The following is a 21,571-nucleotide window of genomic DNA, read 5'->3' as shown; positions in this document are numbered from 1 at the left end:
TCAGCATATAAATTTCTTCCCACCCTCCACGTTCAGTAGAATGTGGTCACTGCTCTTTCCTGTGTAAGTAGACAGCATGTTATAGAAGAGGAGACATGGAGAGTCTTGGGATACAGACTCACATCAGACACTAGGTAACTGCATCATCTCCATTGAGATGTGACTCCACATCTTGAGTCTCAGCTTTGTCATCTACAAAATGAAGGAGTCGGACTAGGACCCTCCAGAGCAACTATTCCATGGTGATGAGGTGCTAAGTTACTCCCTGGGTATTCTCATCTTGATTGTTGATGCTGGAGCAGAAAGGAAAAGAGATTCCTGCAGGCTGGTATGAATAGCTCATGACACAGATGGCTTTTGCAGGCCATATAAGGGCCAACACTTGCCTTTCTCCACCAAGGACACAGTCAGGATGTCAAAGACTGTGGGAGAACTCTGCCAGCAGTGCTTCCTGAAAGGGATGTGGTAGGGCACTGGTATCACATACAGTGGTGATTCTCCTCCTGTGCTGTTTTTATTTTATGCTGATATTCTGAACTAACTGAATTTCTTAGGCATTCTTGCCACATTCAGTCTATCATTCACTCATTCATTTGGTCACCAATTCACAGTTACTGTCTGAGACCCTTCTATGTGCCAGACATTCTCCTGAATGCACAATGGTGAGCACAACAATCAGGGTCCCCGCCCCCTGTGGTCTAGGAGGGATACAGACAAGTGAGAAGACCCTAGTGAGTGAGGTGCAGGCTGTGTGGGGGCCCATATGATGGACACCTCATTCAGAGGAGGATGTGTGCTGAGACCAGATGGAAAAGGATGAGAGAGCATGACACAGAGGCCATAAGTGTGTTTTAGACAGTGGCACATGAGATAGCAACAGGTGAATTTCTTGCGAAACTAATGAAGCTTAAATTCTGTGGTGTACCAGTAAACAGACTCTTTGAAAGAAAGGCAAAAACAAAATAAAAACATCTGATTTGTTGCATTTGCTAATTTCCATGGTATAAATACACCCATTGCAGTCAATGTCAAGATACTGTTTAACAACCAACCCACAAAAGTCCTTAATATTTAATAATCGGTGCATTCAAGCCAGTACTGCCATCTGCAGAACCTTGCTGGGAAGCTTTGGGCCCCTCACCTGGACAAGCCGCTTCCAAGTGTCTTAGCTGAGGCTCCTTCTGAAGCAGGCTTGGAGAGGGAAATTTGTATACAAGTAGTTTTTTTCAGAAAGTATAAGAAATAGCCACAGAGGGTGGGGAAGTGAGCTTGGGAAGGGGAGGCCACCAATAAATGGTGTTTCTACCATTATGGGTAACTAGAACGTCATCCTGCTTGAAATTCTGGGAATCAGTGTGGCAGCAGCCTGAGCGGCAAGGAAGTGGCACCAACTGCTGTCGGGCACTGGCTGAGGTCTGTTCCTGGGGTGTGCTCTTTCTCTGTTACATTTGACTTTCCCTGGTGTGCAGAGTGGCCTTCCATTGCTTCAGAGAAGACTTCAAAGCAAAGAGCTGCAGGTACTGGCCGTTGGAAGCCAGCCAGCAAGTGAAGAAGTGACAAGGCCTGGGGGATATATGCAGAGCACCAAAAGCATCTGCTACAAATTGCCCTGTGCCTAATTTTGTATTTCTTTGTTTTCTTTTCCATTATGGTTTATCACAGGATATTGAATATAGTTCCCTGTGCTATACAGTAGGACCTTGTTGTTTATCCATTCTGTATATAATAGTTTACATCTGCTAATCCCAAACTTCCAATCCTTCCCTCCCCGCATTCTCCTCCCACTTGGCAACCACAAGTCTGTTCTCTATGTCTGTGAGTCTGTTTCTGTTTTGTAAATAAGTTCATTTGCATCATATTTTAGATTCCACATATAAGTGATATCATATGGTATTTATCTTTCTCTTTCTGACTTACTTCGCTTAGTATGATAATCTCTAGGTCCATCCATGTAGCTGCAAATGGCATTATTTCACTCTTTTTTATGCCTGAGTAGTATTCCATTGTATATACGTGCCACATCTTCTTTATCCATTTATCTGTCAATGGAAATTTAGGTGTTTCCACATCTTGGCTGTTGTAAATAGTGCTGCTATGAACACTGGGGTACATGTATCTTTTCAAATTATAGTTTTGTCCAGATATATGCCCAAGAGTGGGATTGCTGGATCATATGGCAACTCTATTTTTAGTTTTTTTAGGAAACTCCATACTGTGCTCCATAGTGACTGCACCAAATTATGTTCCCATCAACAGTATAGGAGGGTTCCCTTGTCTCCACACCCTCTCCAGCATTTGTGATTTGCTGACTTTTTAATGATGGCCATTCTGACTGTCTATATTTCTAATTTTCTTTTTTTCCTTAAATTGGGCCCTCACATTTTTATTAGTTTTAGGCCTTACAAAACCTAGAGCCACTCATAGTGATAACTCCTACTTGTTGAAAAATGTAGCATTTGAAAAATTCAAATTAATAAGGCTATATCAATGTTGGGAGGAGAGTGGGTAGCAAGAGATGAAATGACAAAGGAATGCTGGGGCTCTTCTAGATTTGGCTGAGATGTGCTGATCTCTGGAGGACTCAGCGGGGCTCCTCCTGGCTTCTCACTCCTGGGACAGCCTGGCAGAGCAGCCCTCTTTCTGGGATGGGCTCTTCCCATGAGGAGGAGCAAGAATAGAAGAGGGTGATGAAACTCACAGCGCTTCTAATACCTACTGTTCACCAGTGGCTCACATCAGATCTCCTCATGTTCCATTGGCCAAAGCCATTCACTTGGCTCAGTCCAAAGCCAGGAGGCCAGGGAAATATAATCCACCTACAGGAAGGAGGTGATGATTCGGTGAGGTCGGTAACACAATCTGCTCTAGGATTATCACCAAGATATGAGTGGTGATTGTCTGAGGATAGTGAGATTTCTGATCATTTCTATTTTTTGCTTTAGCTTTTTCTCTTCTTAGAATTTTTAATGAGAATGTAGCAATTTTACCAAAAACTATACACCTACTTCTTTAAGTAATAAAAGATATTAAAGATTGGAGAACATTTATTTGACATTTATTTTAACATTTCCTTTTATAACTCCTTTATTAAATGAGTTAATGTACATATGAAAAGCCTGTCTCCTCAGCTTCTGAAGCTAACCGTTAGCTTTTACAGCATCTATAAATTGCTGTGTTTATTATGCTCCTATTTTTGTTTCCTTATTACTACTCATTCGTTTTAAAATTTATTTTGTATATACCTTTGATTTTGTATGTATCTCTGTAAAACACCTGCAAACACTTTGAGTGTTAAATGGGAAGTTAAGAAACAGATTATTTTAAAAACTAAAACAGGTATGGGCCAGGGAGCCACCCCAGTCACACCTACAAATCAGCTGGAGGGATTATTTTTTAAATGCCTATGATGACGTCCCTAAAGGTTCTGATTTAATTGTTCTAGGTTGAAGTGATTTTTAAAAGGTCTCCAAGGGTTGAGAAAAATTGAATAAATAAATGATTACGTTAGTGGGAAAGTAACAGAAGGGCCAATTCTACATGCTGAGCAGTGGCAGATTGGGAAATTCCATAATGATTTGAAGTCTGCTAAGATGCTGGATGCTGAGCCTTCTGAATGTTGAGGAGAATGAGGGAAAAGGATGCTGAGGAGAAATTTGAGCTTCCAGAATGAAGAACGGGAGTGCTGTAAAGATCTGAGATTCACTGCAGGGGAAGAGCTGCTTATATTCTCTGTGGTATCTCATTTTCCCCACGTATAGCTCAGATCAGACCCTAAGAAATAACTGCTTTTTGGGTTACTGAGATACATTTTGTGGACTGTTTTTCAGAACATTATCACTAATAAGAGTCTTTTCTCTATGAAAACAGGTTGAACTCATAGGAAATTATTTATATACCCAGAACAAGGGATGAGAAATAGAGATATTATAGGAATTTGATTCATCTGTTTACAGCTGTCCTAAATTATTTTATTGTGTGCAGAGTTCAGTCATTTATGTGTAAAATATAAAAATCTCTTCATCTCCCTCTGCCTCATAATATAAAACAAAAATGAAGCAAAAAACAACAAAATCCTCTCTCTCTACATATATATGTATAGAGGAAACATATAAAAATGTATAGAAATATATATAGAGAGAGGGAGTTATTGTTTTATTTTTGTTTTTAACTAAAAGGCCAATAACAGATTTTTTTTTAGTAACCATGATCTGGTTACTGGTAAGGTCTGAGTTAATTGTCATTTGTAGAGTAACCATGGTGACCAGCATATTACTTCTGAGTCCGTTAATCTTGTTGAGATTAACAGTAAATCCCAAAGGATATTTCACAGTGATTCAGAAATAAATCATCTTTTCACATGTATGTTATTTGGTGACAGCCACTTTCTTTAAATATGTCTCTCTAACAGAGAAATGACAGTCCCTAATGAGGTGATAAAAACCCAAATAAGAAATTTTACAAAATACAGCAAATGACTGAAAAAGTAGATACATAGAAATGTCACATGAAAGGGGATTTTTACTCAATAAACATGTGTCATACTCCTAATAGACACACCAAAAAAGGCCATTTACTTCCACTTAGCAATGTGTCTGTACAGGACCTTAGCCTCGAGATATGAACCGGAGATAAAAGTTGAGATTCTTCAATGAAAAATAATTCAAATTATTTTTTAGGTAATAGAAATTAGAAGGATGAGTTGAGCTGGATTTAGGAAGAGAAACAGCTGGCTGCCCAAGCTGGGACTAACAATGTTTTATAGTTGTAAAAAGATGTTCGCGACTTAGAAAGTAGAGCATGACCTTACCTAAAGCCCCATTTGTCCTACAACAGCCTCAGAGATTAAGTACAAAATGTGGTGGCTTCATTTTACAGATAAAGATGCTGACGCTAAAGAATGCAGAGTGACTTTCCTATACTCAGTAGTAGCGCATTCTTTTAAATGAGCCAAATAAATTGTTAGGAAGGGATGGGGATTGGATTGTCATCCCAACATTCTTCTGACCTTAATTCTGTTATACTCTAGATGAAATACATACAACTCTGGATCTTTCTCAACTCATGGAATTTATATTTTCTCAATGAATAATCCAAGCTCTTATTTCAACCTAGGTCTTCATACATAGAAGAAATACCAAGAAAACAATAGTGTTTTATGGAATCTAAGGTGCACAATTATTCATATTTTAACATCTCTGGAATTGGGATGTGTTTTAAAATTAACGGCTTATTATAACTGCTGATGCTGTATGAAAAATGGACTCTGCTGCCTTCACATGTGCCACCATGGTCATAGCTGTGTATACGGTCCTTACCTCAACTGAGTGGTGGAATTGTTACAATGTGGGTGGAAAGTTATTGTGTATTCAGGAAAAGGTATCAGTTTGATATTAGAGATGTGAATACTCATTTTGGAGTAACAACCATCATTTCATCGTTTCCTGCAAAGCAACAACCTAGTGTTCTATGGGTCTTAAGGGAAGATACCCACAAGCAGAAGGGTATGTTGACTTTTGTTGAGATAGTCATGGGAGGATCATCTTTCATGTACAAAGTGTCATGAACAAAGCAACTGAAGACAAAAAATTACTAAATCCCTCAGAATACATGAAAAAAAATTTTCAGAGTAACAAGAAGCTGATGTGATTGACAAGTGTGTCTAGTAGGACTGTTGTTAACATGTTGTATCATAGTTTCATAGGCTGCTTCTTTTTGTGCTTGGCCATTCATAAAATAATCCTTATGTTATAATCCATGGCATCCTAGATTCTATATGTGGTAATTCATAAGTCAGTCAGCATGGTTCTGATCCCCTGAAGCTGGTGATTGGGCTTTGCCCTAAGCTACTCTGTTGATGGTGGACACCATCAGAAAGTCCAAAGTAGTCAAAAACAAATCTTATTTGATTAACCAACTCTGATGGCAAACCCAATTTTTGTTCACTTTAGCACAAATGTCCCAGACCACAATTGATATTTGATTAAAAAGAGAAATGGTTTCCAATGGCTTTTTAAGCTTTTTAGATAATGGTTCTTTATAATTTAATTCCCTGGTGATTATAAAACATGTTCATTTTTAATTATTGGCAATTTAGGACATTGCAGGAGTTATAGTAAAATATTTCCTGTATAGGTACAAACGGAACGGGGGATGGTTCTGATGTAATCATGGCCTCCCAAAATTTTATTTATATGTACACACACACACACATATACATACATAGTATGAACAGGGAATGTTTTGTATGCATATGTGTATAATCTATCTCTGTGGCCTCCTAAGACCCCATGAGTTATTATGTTAGCAGAACTGAGAGACTCAGACATGTTTAATGGCAGAAGCAAGCATTCCATTAATTTGGTTAAAGAGTACAAATCAGCTTGCTGAGTTATTTCTTCTTTACCTTCACAAATGTGCACCCCAAACTGATTTAAGTTTATACAGTCAGGGGTGCAGCAGGATGAGTTTAACTAGGTCAGAAGAGTGCTAAATTTTTTCAGGCAAGCACTTGTCCTTGGTAAATTCAGTAAGCCATGCCATTTACATACTAGCCCCAACCCCTTCCTTATGCAAGAATGACACTCTCCTGTGACCCCCTTCTCCTTAACTTCATTTTGCATATTTGATTTCTAGCTGTGTGTCAGGATAAGAACTTTCTCCCTTAACATAGGGGCTCTCAACCTAGGGCCTTTCCGGGCACAGGCCAAGCCTTGGTTAACAACACCTAGAGGAGCAGAGGGATACTTTTTTCTTTTCTTTTCTTTTTATTGGCTGCATTGGGTCTTCATTGCTGCATACAGGCTTTTTGTAGTTGTGGAGAGTGGGGGCTACTCTTCATTGCTGTGGACAGGCTGCTTACTGCGGTTGCTTCTCTTGTTGTGGAGCTTGGGCTCTAGGCATGTGGGCTTCAGTAGTTGCAGCACATGGGCTCTATAGTTGTGGCTCGCGGGCTCTAGAGTGCAGGCTCAGTAGTTGTGGCGCACGGGCTTAGTTGCTCCTCGGGATCTTCCCAAACCAGGGATCGAACCCGTGTCCCCTGCATTTGCAGGCAGATTCTTAACCACTGCACCACCAGGGAAGCCCGCGGAGGGATAATTTTTAAATTACCTAAGGAAATCTGATTAGATTTGAGTTCCTTTGAAAGAACCTTTGGAATTTCTTTGTACAACTATGTTAGCACTTGAGATTTAAGGTGTGTCCAGGTATAGAATATTTTTTACGCCTTAATTCACTCCGAGTTCATCATTTTTCATATACCCCACTCATAAGGTAAGTGAAAAGTATAGATTGTGAATGTCTGCCTTTATTTTCCCAGTTTATAGATAAATGCTGAATGTCACTGTTGCTACAGGAATGTATCATTCACAGGTGTCAGAATTAGATCATATCCCTAGATTTTTCTGATAAAATATGCTGCACCTTGAGATGCTCACATGGAACCAAAGGTATCTTTCACCAGATATTTTAATCTCATTTGAAAACTTGTACTTGGTTCAGGGAAATACTCTGAAATAAGACCCTACCTGCTGTTTAGCTCTCTCCTTTCTTCTCAGAAGGGAGAAATAGTGATGACATCTCATTGAAAGCTCTCCTGCTGCAGTTTAAAACTATTTGCTTTCATTCTCTCTTCAAGCTGAGAACAGCTCATCACTATTTTCTACTTAAAAATCCTGAAGGATTTGACAGTTGCTAGTAAGAATATGCCAAGCTTCTCTTCTTGACACTTTACAAATCCTTTCATTAAACTTTGATCATTTGTTTAAATTTATGATCTCTCTCTCTCTTGACCACCCACTGGGTGATATGTCTTTCCCACCCATTGCCTGATTTTCCTCAATTACAAAATGGGGATCATAATAGTATCTCCCTTGAGTTACTCTAAGGATTAAGTTAAGGTAACATATATAAAGAGTTTAAAACAGTACCTGCAAGCATTGACTGTTATCATCATCATCTAAGTTGCTTATGTGCCTTATGATCCATACTGGAAGCTTATTCTGAATTCTAGACATCCTGTTTATAGTAACTTAAAGCATCAGCCCATTGTGTTGTGATTTTGATTTTAATCAACCTGGCATTTTTCTCTTAAAAATGTAAGGCATGAGTATATTAGTTCTTATAATCTGTTTTTGTTTTTCTTTTTAATATTATCATTACCCTTAGATTTCCTAACCCAATTGTCTTGGCTCTTTAAGTTGTGACTGTAACACAGTAAAATGATGTTTTTCTGTGATGGGCTGTAAATAGTGACCAACCACCTCAGGTTTCTTGGAACTGAGGGGTTTTGAGGGGCATAGAACTTTTACTGCTATAACTGGGAATGTCTTGGGCAGACTGGGAGGGTTGGCCACTCACTCCAGCTGTAAAGGTACTGCATAAGGTGGATGGAGTAGAAGGGGGGAAGGAAGAAGCAGTAGTAATATTACTCATCAAATACAGAAGAATTCTAAATACACCACCACTGTTCCCCTGATTTTTGACTCATGCACTCCCTGATGAGTATTTGGTAGAATCATACTGAACTCATTAATTCTAAATGTCAGGCACTTGGGCTTCATTTTTTGCTATTATGGTCATCTGTGGGATATATTTCTTCTCCTTAATTTTATGTTGTTGCACTTTCCTCTGATCTGGTTTTCTTTTTCCCCCTTAGGTCAACTCAGATCAAAACATACTCATGGGATAATGCCCAGGTTATCCTGGTTGGGAACAAATGTGACATGGAAGATGAGCGGGTCATCTCAACTGAGAGGGGCCAACATTTAGGAGAACAGCTGGGTAAGAAATAAATTATCAAATTAACCAGAAAGAGAGCATGGTAAGTACTTGTACCACAGTACAGAGTCCCAGCTAATTGCTAGGGTGGATTTAATGAAAAGATTGTCAACCCAACAGTGGAAACCAATACATCATCTGTAAGTAGTAAGTGGATTTCCTCCCACTTTCTATGGCATCCTTAGAATCTAAGCACAATTACAGAAGCAAAACAGACAGCCAGCATTTGTATATAGTACAAGGTGTTCAAATTCTCATTGCATAAGAAACACAGGGTATGCCTTGCTTGCTATTTCTTTGGGGCTTTTTCTCTATACAACAGTTTACACTGAGTGAGCACTTTATATTATTATACTGTATAATTGTTGTCTTCAAGTTTCCATTAGAGGAAGGTGGGTAATAGGCACAGAATAGGTTATGTTATAGATTCTGGTTCTAGGGACACCACTGGCAATGCATGTTACAGTTACAAACCTCTTTGAGACTCAATATTCTCATCTCTTAGGAATGAGTATCATGACCCATGCCTTCTTTACCTAGTCCTTGTAGATAAGATCAACTGAGATAAGAGAGAAATTAAAGAGCTTTAGAAATGGCAAAGTCATTTCAAACGCAAAACTAGGGAGAAAAATGCTGGAGTGAGTAGGGTAGAGTTTCCGTGCAAAGGAGGGAATCATGATTGGTTGATTGATTTTTTAAATAATTTCTATTGGAGTATAGTTGATTTACAATGTTGTGTTAGCTTCAGGTGTACAGCAAAGTGAATCAGTTATACATATATCCACTCTTTTTAGGTTATTTTCCCATATAGCTCATTACAGAGTATTGAGTAGAGTTCCCTGTGCTATACAGTAGGTCCTTATTATCTATTTTATATATAGTAGTGTGTATATGTCAATCCTAATCTCCCAATTTATCCCTTACCCCATTCCCCTCAGTAACCATAAGTTTTTTTTCTACATCTGTGACTCTATTTCTGTTTTGTAAGTAAGTTCATTTGTACCATTTTTTAAGATTCCACATATAAGTGATATCATGATATCTGTCTTTCTCTTCTTGACTTACTTCACTCAGTATGACAATCTCTAGGTCCATGCATGTTGCTGCAAATGGCATTATTTCGTTCTTTTTTATGGCTGAGTAATATTCCATTGTATTTATGTACTACATCTTCTTCATCCACTCCTCTGTCAATGAACATTTAGGTTGCTTCCATGTCTTGGCTATTGTAAGTAGTGCTGCAATGAACACTGGGGTGCATGTATCTTTTCAAATTATGGTTTTCTCTAGATATATGACTAGGAGTGGGATTGTTGGATCATACATTAGTTCTATATTTAGTTCTTTAAGGAACTTCCATGCTGTTCTCTGTAGTGGTTGTACCAATTTACATTCGCACCAAGTGTAGGAGGGTTCCCTTTTCTCTACATCCTCTCCAGCATTTATTGTTTGTAGATTTTCTGATGATGCCCATTCTGACCTGTGTGAGGTGATACCTCATTATAATTTTGTTTTGCATTTCTCTAATAATTAGTCACATTGGGCATTTTTTCATGTGCTTTTTGGCCATCTGTGTGTCTTCTTTGGAAAGATGTCTATTTGGATCTTCTGTCCATTTTTTGATTGGGTTGTTTACTTTTTTCATATTGAGCTGCATGAGCTGTTTGCATATTTTGGAGATTAATCCTTTGTCCGTTGCTTCCTTTGCAAATATTTTCTCCCATTCTGTTGGTTGTCATTTCATTTTATTTATGGTTTCCTTTGTTGTACAAAGGCTTTTAATTATATCCTATTTGTTTATTTTTATTTTCATTACTCTTGGAGGTGGATTCACAAAGATATTGCTGTAATTTATGTCAAAGAGAGTTCTGCCGATGTTTTCCTCTAAGAGTTTTATAGTATCTGGCCTTACATTTAGGTCTTTGATCCATTTTGAGTTTATTTTTGGGTATGGTGTTAGAGAGTGTTCTAATTTCATTCTTTTACATGTAGCTGTCCAATTTTCCCAGCACCACTTATTGAAGAAACTGTCTTTTCTCCATTGTATATGCACAGTTGCTGGTTTTGATATCATCTTTGTCTATTACTTTTCCTATTACTTTATGTTTGCCTTTATCAGTGAGCTTTCCCATTTGTGATTTTCTTATTTCTAGTTGTAGCCTCCCCAACTCCCCACCTAGAGAAGCTCCTTTAGCATTTGTTGTAAGATTGATTTGGTGGTGCTGAATCCTCTTAGCTTTTGCTTGTCTGTAAAGCTTTTGATTTCTCTGTCAAATCTGAATGAGAGCCTTGCTGGGTAGAATATTCTTGGTTGCAGGTTTTTCCCTTTCAACACTTTAAATACGAGGGTGAGTCAAAAATTATCTGCAATAAGACAATGCAGCCAACAGAAATCTTAATACAACTGGAGTGCGGGTAATTTTTGACTCACTCTCATATATTGCACTCTCTGTTCTTGCCTGCAGAGTTTCTGCTGAAAAATCAGCTGGTAACCTTTTGAGGATTCCCTTGTGTATTATTTGTTATTTTTCCTTGTTGCTTTTAATATTTTTCTTTGTATTTAATTTTTGTCAGTTTTGATTAATGTCTTGACATGTTCCTCCTTGGGTTTGTCCTGTATGGGATTCTCTGCACTTCCCGGACTTGGGCGAGTGTCTCCTTTCCAATGTTAAGGAACTTTTTTTTTTTAACTTAGATTTTTTTTTTTTTAACTTAGATTTTTTTTTTAGAACTTTTGTTGAGATATAATTGACATACAATAAACTGCATATATTTAAAGTGTACAACTTGATATTTTTTCTTATTACTAATATATATATGGCAATCCCAGTTGCCCAATTCATCCCACCCCAACCCCCTCTGCCTTCCCCCCTTGATGTCCATATGTTTGTTCTCTACATCTGTGTTTCTATTTCTGCCTTGCAAACCTGTTGATCTGCACCATTTTTATAGATTCTGCATACATGTGTTAATATATGATATTTGTTTTTCTCTTTCTGACTTAACTTCACTCTGTATGACAGTATCTAGGTCCATCCTTGTCTTAAAAAATGTCCCAATTTTGTTCCTTTTTATGGCTGAGTAATATTACGTTGTATATATGTACCACATCTTCTTTATCCATTCATCTGTCAATGGACATTTAAGATGCTTCCATGACCTGGCTATTGTAAATAGTGCTGCAATGAACATTGGGGTGTATGTGTCTTTCTGAATTATGGTTTTCTCTGCATATATGCCCAGTAGTGGAATTGCAGGGTCAGATGGTAATTCTGTTTTTAGCTTTTTAAGGAACCTCCATATTGTTCTCCATAGTGGCTGTATCAATTTACATTCCCACCAACAGTGCAAGGGGGTTCCCTTTTCTCTTCACCCTCTCAAGCATTTATTGTTTGTAGATTTTCTGATGCCCATTCTAACTGGTGTGAGGTGATACCTCATTGTAGTTTTGATTTGCATTTCTCTAATAATTAGTGATGTTGAGCAGCTTTTCACGTGCCTCTTAGCAATCTATATGTCTTCTTTGGAAATGCCTATTTAGATCTTCTGCCCATTTTTTGATTGGGTTTTTTTTTTGATATTGAGCTGGATGAACTGTTTATATATTTTGGAGATTAATCCTTTGTTGATTCATTTGCAAATATTTTCTCCCATTCTGCAGGTTGTCTTTTTGTCTTTATAGTTTCCTTTACTGTGCAAAAGCTTTTTAGTTTCTTTAGGTCCCACTTGTTTATTTTTGTTTTTATTTCCATTACTCTAGGAGGTGGGTCATAAAAGATCTTGCTGTGATTTATGTCAAATAGTGTTCTTCCTATGTTTTCCTCTAGGAGTTTTATAGTGTCTAGCTTTACATTTAGGTCTCTAATCCATTTTGAGTTTATTTTTGTGTATGGTCTTAGGGAGTGTTCTAATTTCATTCTTTTCCATGCAGCTGTCCAGTTTTCCCAGCACCACTTATTGAAGAGGCTGCCTTTTCTCCATTGTATATCCTTGCCTCCTTTGTCATAGATTGGTTGACCATAGTTTATCTCTGGGCTTTCTATCCTGTTCCATTGATCTCTATTTCTGTTTTTGTGCCAGTACCATATTGTCTTGATTACTGTAGCCTTGTACTATAGTCTGAAGTCCGGGAGTCTGATTCCTCCAGCTCCATTTTTTCCCCTCCAGATTGCTTTGGCTATTTGGAGTCTTTTGTGTCTCCATACAGATTTTAGGATTTTTTGTTCTAGTTCTGTAAAAGTTCCCTTGGAAATTTGATAGCGATTGCATTGAATCTGTGAATTGCTTTGGGTAGTATAGAGGAACTTTTCAACCAAAATCTCTTCAAATATTTTCTCAGGCCCTTGCCCTTTCTCTTCTTCTGGGACCTCTATAATGCAAATGTTGGTGCATTTACTGTTGTCCTGTAGGTCTCTGTGACTGTCATTTCTTTTCATTCTTTTTTCTTTATTCTGTTCTGTGGCAGTGATTTCCACCACTCTGTCTTCCAGCTCGCTTTGTTCTTCTGCCTCAGTTATTCTGCTATTGATTCCTTTTAGTGTATTTTTCATTTTGGTTATTGTATTGTTCATCTCTGTTCTTTAAATCTCCTCTTTTTTAAACATTTCTTATATCTTCTTGGTCTGTGCCTCCATTCTTTTTCTCTTCCTTTAGTTGTTCTTGTGGAGTTTTATCTTGTTGCTTCATCTGCAACATATTTCTCTGTTGTCTCATTTTGTCTCACTTTCTGTGTTTGTGGTCACCTTTCCATAGACTGCAGGATCATAGTTCCTCTTGCTTCTGGTGCCTGACCTCTAGTGGGTGAAGTTGGTCTTAGGGCTTGTGTAGGCATCCCAGTGGGAGAGATTGGTGCCTGCCCTCTGGTGGGTGGAGCTGGGTCTTGTCCCTCTGGTGTGCAGGGCTGTGTCAGGAGGTGTGATTTGAGGTAGCTGTGAGCTTAGTATAACTTCAGGCAGCCCTTCTTCTGATGGGTGGCACTGTGTTCCATTATTTGTTGTTTAGCCTGAGGCTTTCCAGCACTGGAGCCTGTAGGTTGTTGGGTTGGGCCAGGTATTGGTGCCAAAGTCAGGACTTCCTGGAGAGCTCACAGTGATCAGTATTCCCAGGGCCTCTGCTACCAGTCTCCTTGCCCCCATAGTGAGCTACAGCTGACCCTCACCACCCCCCCCCCCCCAGGAGACCCTGCAAGATCCCTAGCTAGGAGGAACTCAGGTTCCTATGTATGTACTGCTTTTTGCTGCTCCCGGTGCATGTGAGACCTTGTGTGCACCCTCCAAGAATGGAGTCTCTGTTTCTCCCAGCCCTGTGAAGCTCCTTCACTCAAGCTATTCTGGTCTTCAAGGCTAAATGCTCTGGAGGGTCTTCTTCCCGATGCCAGACCCTCAGACTGTGTCTTGGATGGTTATTTTTATATGGGAAGATTTCTGTGTAGGCTATGTGGGTTTAATTTTTTTTTTTGGTGCTAGGGCTATTTTTAGTATCCATGTCTGCCACCTCTCTCCTCAGTGTATTCTGTTCATTATTCCCTTGATAGGAGGTGTGACTGATGTGACCAGGACATGCATTGGATATTGAGTAGGGCCTCCCCTTTGCTCTGTAGTTGTCACTGCCTTGTCAGGGGAGGGGTCTGCTCCCTATATCTTGGATTAGAGGCCCCCAGATCTGTTTCTTAGCTGTGCTTCTGATCTGTAGTGTGAGTTAGGTGGGATTGGAGCACTCCCACTGGGAGAGAAGACACTGAGTATTCCTCCTCTGGAGCTATGCACCTGTGGGTGTACTCTGTTGTGTCACCTTTAACCCACTGTGCAAGTTCTCAAATTACACTATTGTTGGCACTGCTCTCGGCCCCATCTTGATCATGGGTATGCCAGCAATTGGCTCTGGTGTCTGTCAGGCATTGTTTTCACCAGGCCACCAGCATAGATCTACTGAAGTCAGGTTCCAGGATTGCAGTCATCATAGATCTGTACCCACTGTGGATGCTATGGGGTCAGCTCAGACTCTGGTCTGGCCCAACCCCCGTGTGTATGTGTCCACAAAGTCCATAGCTGCTAAAGCTAGACCTGTCTCAGCTGCAGGAGCACTTGTTGTCTGCTCAGATGTTCTGCAGGTACTGAGTTTACAAAGCTGGTCACGGGTATAAATCTGTGATTTGCACAGCTGTAAGGAGAGATTTCGTCTCTTCTGCCTTGGTTGCATGGCCCCTGGGGCTCAGCTGTGGTTTCAGCCCCACCTATGTGTGGGGGCCACCCACAAGCATCTGCTCCCAAGGCTGCCCCAGAGCACATGAGCCCACCACCCTGGTGGGAAGGGGGCACGGAGGAGGTGGTGGCTGGGGGCACCCACTGCAGGGGCCAGTGCATGGGGAAAGAGGCTGCAATGGCCGTGATTGATGTGTTAATTCAAGGTATTTTTTTTTTTTACTGAGCACCTGTTATATATCCTGCACTGTGTCAGACATCATGGGGGATACCAAAAAAGTGTGATCCATAGTCCCTGGACTCAAGTTGCTTTCAATCAAGTGAGGAGACCAGAGACATACACAAGAAAGCAGAAATAACAAGACAACAATAAGAATAGGATAATGAGGACATGATAAACTAGGAAGCAGATGCCAAGAGGAAAGCAACAGAGGGAGGGAGGCAGACACAGGTGTCAGAAGGAGGTGTGGGAGTGAAGTGAGATGCGAGGCAGATAAAGAGCAGTGCAAAGGGAGCGGAGAGAAAATGTATGGAAATTAGCAGAACAGCTAGGAAGAGGTGAGTGATGAGAGGAACTAGCAATCATATGGGTTAAATGGGAAGATAAGTTTTAAATGGTCACAAAAGGAGAGTAGAATATGAAAACCATGAAGAAGAGAAGCAGCATCATGAATAAAGGGCACAGTGCAGTAAGGACATTGGCAGGACAGTGAGTGGAAAATTTGGAACACAGCATAATGTTATGGAAGCAGAGTGCATTTAGGGAACAATTCCAGCCCTAAGGAAAGGAGCTGCAATTATTTTCTTTCTTTTTTCTGTAGACAAGAGAGAGCATTGAGGGATTCTTAACAGGGGTGAGTCTAGCTTTCTAATCTTTTTGGCCAGAACCTACAATAAGAAATGCATTCAATCTAGCAATCCAGTGCATACATACACAGAACGAAACCAATGTTTCACAAAACACATTTACCCTTATTAGATGAGATTCATTCTGATGCTATTCTCTTTTCTATATTTTTTGTCTTCTTTTTTCTTTTAATAATAGTTTCAACTTACTAAATAAATCCTTGGATCCACTAATGTGCCTCAACCCACCATAATTTGAAAAACACTGTTCCAAAGGGGGTACTTTGTGATTAATCTGTGGGGAGTGTGCAGCGCAGATTAGAGAAGCAGACATCCTCTCAAGGAGGCACTCTGTCACTTGGTCATCTCATAAATGAATGATGCACAGTCCAGTCTGAGAGTTTGACCATTTCCTTATGAGATTAGTGAGCTCATTGGACTAAAGGCCATCACCCAATGACCACAAGAACTCTCCCACTAAAGTGTCTTACAGTCACCCAGGAGAAAGTCATACAGCTGATGTCTGGTCTTTCTGTGGCTGCCCTTGAGATTTTATCATCTCATTCATAGGGCCTCTCCCCAGTCTATCAATTTAACAGTCTTTTTCCTCAAAAAGTCTGAAAAACTTGGCAATCTTTTCTTAGTCCTCTTAGCACCTCAGTAAGTTAGGAAAGGAGAGTGGTAGATTCCCCAAGAGAGGAGAGAAAGGAAATCTGGGAGAGGGTTGGCAGGGTGGCTTCCTGAGACCTTCATTTCCCTCCTTGTATTTTCTTGGCTAGTCAGGCATATGCTGCCTGGGGGGAAGAAATTGCTACACAGATGTAAGTGACTTCTATATATAAACCTGAAAATGTTTGGTTCAAAGAACAATAGATGGGAGTCAAGAATTTAGTGACATTGATACAAAAGAGCCAGGTAGCTGGTTACATTTTTTATCACTGTAATAAATTACATGAGTGTTGAGAAGGTCATGTTATGGAAGGGGACATTAAAGTGGTGTGAATGCATCAAGAAGGTGACTTTCCTTGGAACTCCACTGACTGACACAAACACAGACCCTCTTCATGTGGTACACAGATGTAGGAAAGTTCCTGAATTGTGAGGCAGAAATGGTTTATGTACCCATACAAGTTCTTCCAATGATTTCTGATTGATGTTTTGCTCTGTATTCAATAAACCCCAGTGGTTGTCATAGCAACCAACACAGGCATTCTTAGAGAGTTGTTTACCTTCTTTAATGAGGTTTGTTCTTCTTATGACTAAACACACTTCTATAAATGACCATAAGAGATCATTTATATAGAAAAAACCCTCACAATCTGTTTAAAGATTTTCAAGTTCTCAGCTTTATTTTTTAAAATTACTGGTAAAATTCCATTGTCCAGAACAGTGTCACACATACACACAAAGGTTGGGCACTGTTTTGTAAATGTCATTACCACATCTTAGCAGATGGTTGAAAAAAACTGGCATATTGATCTAGTTACAATTAATTCTCCATTGTGGTTGGTTATATCCATATAATATTCGCTTATCCTAATGAAGATGCTTGATGGAACTGGGCTATAGCTGAGGTCTTTAAAATACTTGTATGTCAGCTGCCCTTGCCAATCCAGTTTAGTTCACCAAACATTTACAACACATCAGGTGCTTGGGAATACAATGATAATGCTACCTTTCAGGAACAACCATTGTCGTGCCTGAGACAGAGTTGCAGACTGAACATTTTTCTGGTCTCTCCTTTCCTTGTTTTGTTTTATTTGGCCTGCTGGGCATGCCCTTCTTCTTGAACTCTGCCATCTTGGCTTCTGTACCATGGTGCTCTCTCTCCAGCCATACCTTGGCTGTTTCCTTGGGAGATTCCTCCTTTTTCTCCTTCTTGCATTTTGCCTTTCCATCCTTGGCCAACCACTTTTCTCCCTCTGCACCCTCCCTTAGATATACCTAACCACTTCTGAGGCATGAACTCTGCCTATAAACTAATGACAGCCAAGTCGTGTCTTAGCCCTGACTCTTTCACCTGAGCTTCTGGCTCCTCTACCCACCTGCCAGCTGCACATATTCAATACTTCCAATTTAGGGCGGTCCTCTAAATCATCTGCAGCTGAACCCTCTGGGGTTCTTTTTCAAGTGCATATTTATCAACCCTAACCAAGACATGCTGCGTCAAACTTTCTGAAGGCCAGGAATCTAGGTGTTTAACAAACACCCTTCTGACTTTTCTACAACCCTAAATTTTTAGAATGCTGGCTTAAATGGCTGCAAGTGTTTGGAAAAGTTAGGGAATTGCCCCCAGAGCTGAACGTTATTCTTATAGCTAGTATCATTCTTCGCATGTGTTTTTGACATTTACTGTAGGTGCATGTACCTATAACAATATATAGGAAGGTTTTGGATTTTTATTTTTATCCAGGTACCAAATTTATAATATGGCAATAATCTACATATATATGTATAATCTCATAATTTGTGTTAAATGTAAAAATATTAAACATAAGAAAAAATAGAAGAAATTATTAAAGATATAAGTTCCTAAAATAATGTAACTGGGAATAAAAACAAAGAAATGTATGGAAGAGAATGGATTTGTATTGCCTTGAAATTGTAGAAGAAAGAATACTTGAACCATTTTTATAAGCTCTGAATGAGCAGAAAGTGCAGAAACTATAAGGTTTCCTAAATATGTAGTCAGAGAAACAAAAGTTGCAGATAAACTAAATTTGCTTCTGGAGAGAAGTGATTTTAATAACTAATTTGTAAGGCTCCAATTTTGTTTTTAATTTGCATTAATATTTCTTCCTAAAGCAAATAGCAGATACATATATCCTATTATTCTCCATTCAAATAATTGACATACCATGGGCCTCTATTACTAAATTCCAACCCCATCCTCTTCATCCTTCCCCATGTCCAGCACAGGGACCCCATGAGGATTTCTGACAACAATAAAATAGTCATATACTTTGCTATCTTTCCAACCTGTAAAATTTGCTTCCCCTTTTCACATTTAATGACTTTTTTTGTTTTGATTATTCTTCTTCAAATGTTTATTAAACGCCTATAATGATATTAAGGAGTCGTGAAATATGTACCTTCCTCCTCGTGGAGCTTAATGTGTGGTCTGCATATCAAAAATACAATAAAATATTATGAATACATAAATTAAACAGGGCTGGAAAACATCAAAACAAGTATAACTTGAAGGATGAAGGAGGGACATACAGATCTACAAGTATATAGTTCCTTCTCTTTTAGGAATATGAAGACTGACCAAAAAAAGGTACATTCTATGTCTATAAACTCTGAAACATTGATTTGGTAAAGACTGGCTTAATTAAGCAATTCCTTCAAGGGAAAAATCTCTTGAAGTATAAAAGGGTAAATTAAAGACAAATCAGAAAGGATACTCCTTCACAGAAAGAATATACTAAAAGAACTGATTGTCTCTGGAGGAGGGAGGTGGTATAGACAGGATACATTCAATATAGTTGCTTCCTAAAAAGTCTAGATAAATCAAGTAAGGCAGATACACCACAGCTAATAGAGTTTGGACTCTTTATGGGACATTTCTAGCCTGTCAAGAATAAGAGTTTGAGCATATTGACCATGCAGCTTCATATGCCTTGGTATTGCTCTTGGAGACATGTGAACTAGGGTGAATGGAACATCATTGTTACCAAGCCAGGAAAGGCCTCCTGAGATTTCTGCTGAGACTGAATGACTTCAGGGATGCCTAATTTAGGAACTGTGATTCTAGGATTCTCCAACTGGTTCCTAATTTGAGTCTTTTAGTATAAATGCCCTTGTCTTTCATTGCCAACCCAAGTGAGAATGAACAAGGCAGTAACTTCACTGAACTTGGGATACATATGGTCTGACCCCAAGCAGCCAGATTCTCTTCACACATTTTCCATCGAAGAGAATTATAATACCAGCATCACATCTTCCTGACCGCTAAGCTCTGCTTGAGTCACTGTATTCTTGGAACAGCCTTGAGATACAGATTAGGTCTTAATTGAATTTAGTTTCCTATTTTACAATCCAGGAGGAAATTAGGGTCTATATAACTGGTAAGCCTATTTAAACTCTGTTCACAGACCCCAGAGTCTTCCAGTGATCCACAGCGATCCAGTGAAAGATGCCAGAAAATGACTAGATCATTGTCAAGGATAAATTTTCTCAAATGCAGTATTGCCCAAGTACATAATATCTCTTTTCAAACAGTGCCCAGGAGATTATGGAATCTCCTGCAACCAGTAAATTGGAAAACTCCTTAACTACTCATTCTGTGCTTTATAAGAAACCTCTGAAAATTCTTGCTGCCTTACTCTATGAGCCTTAAAAATTACACTGAGACAATTACTACTAAACCACACAGCAACTTCTTGGTACCTTTAGAGTATCATTTTAGAGAATCTGTAAGGAGCACTATTTAAAGTAGTTCCCTTCTAAATAATGAAAAATTAAGGTATTGTAGAGTATGCTGTCTTTCTTTGTTGCACTGAGAGAGCCACATAAAACTGCTCTGAGAGTAGGAATAACAGAGATAAATTAACTCAAATCACAATTAGGCCTCAAAACATTGAGGGGATCTCACTTCTTTCTCAGAAAATTCAAATCAGGCAGGACCAAGGCAAGGAGAGGAGAAAAAAACAAAAACTAAAAGGAAGATTGGATCTAGAAAAGGGGTTCTCAAAAATATCAGTGTACAAGGCCATCTTAAATTGGGATCTCTCTGGTGGGACCCAGTCTACAATATATTTTTTAATTTTTTATTGAGGTATAATTGACATATAATATTAGTTCAGATATATAACAATGATTCAATACTTGTATGTATTGCAAAATGATCACCACAGTAAGTCTAATATCCATCACCATACATATTTACAAAAACGTTTTTCTTGTGTTGAGAACTTAAGATTTATTCTCTTAGCAACTTTCAAATATGCAGTACAGTATTATTAACTATAGTACTGTGCTATACATCTCCATGATTTATTTATTCTATAACAACTAGACATTTGTACCTTTTGACCCTTTCATCCATTTTGCCTGCCCCTCCCCTGGCCCCCACCTCTGATCACCACCAATCTGTTCTCTGTATCTACAAGCTGAAGTAGGTTTTGTCTTTTGTTTGCTCTTTTTCTGAGATTCTACATATAAGTGAGATCATACGGTATTTGTCATTCTCCGTCTGACTTATTCCCTCAAAGTTCATCCATGTTGTCATAAATGGCAAGATTTCCCCCTTTTTATGGCTGGATAATATTCTGTTGTGTATGTGTGTGCATGTGTATGTTTATCCACTCATCAAATGATGGACACTTGGGTTGTTTCCATATCTTGCCTATTGTAAATAATAATGTAGTGAACATAAGGGTGCCGATATCTTTTTAAGTTAGTGTTTTTGATTTTATTGTATGAATACCTAAAAGTGTAATTGCTGGATCATATGGTAATTCTATTTTTAATTATTTGAGGAATATCCATATATGGCTATACCAATTTACATTCCCATGAACAGTGCACAAGGGTTCCCATTTCTTTATACATCATTAAGCATCTTTTCACATACCTGTTGGCCATCTGTAGGTCTTTGGAAAAAATGTCTCTTCAGATCCTCTGCCCAATTTTTATAGCATCAGGTACTGTGTTTAGGTCTTTGACTCATTTCGAGTTGGCTTTTATGAGTGGTGTGAGATAGCGGTCCAGTTTCATTACTCTGCATATGTTCATCCAGTTTTCCC

General features: G+C 39.0%; 1 protein-coding gene across 1 annotated transcript in view; it reads left to right on the top strand.

Moving 5' to 3' along the window:
• The window catches only part of RAB3C (RAB3C, member RAS oncogene family), a 292,378-nt gene that overhangs the window by 221,662 nt on the left and 49,145 nt on the right, over window positions 1-21,571 (top strand). Inside the window, exon 4 of the mRNA XM_057700526.1 lies at window positions 8,654-8,778. Within this exon, the coding sequence (XP_057556509.1) occupies window positions 8,654-8,778 (125 nt within the window). The remainder of the gene's footprint in view (window positions 1-8,653; window positions 8,779-21,571) is intronic.

The sequence above is a fragment of the Hippopotamus amphibius genome, chromosome 1 (genome assembly GCF_030028045.1).
Source record: "Hippopotamus amphibius kiboko isolate mHipAmp2 chromosome 1, mHipAmp2.hap2, whole genome shotgun sequence".
NCBI lineage: Eukaryota > Metazoa > Chordata > Mammalia > Artiodactyla > Hippopotamidae > Hippopotamus > Hippopotamus amphibius.
The sequence above is the reverse complement of the archived record's forward strand: the minus strand, read 5'-3'. Positions and strand labels throughout refer to the sequence as shown.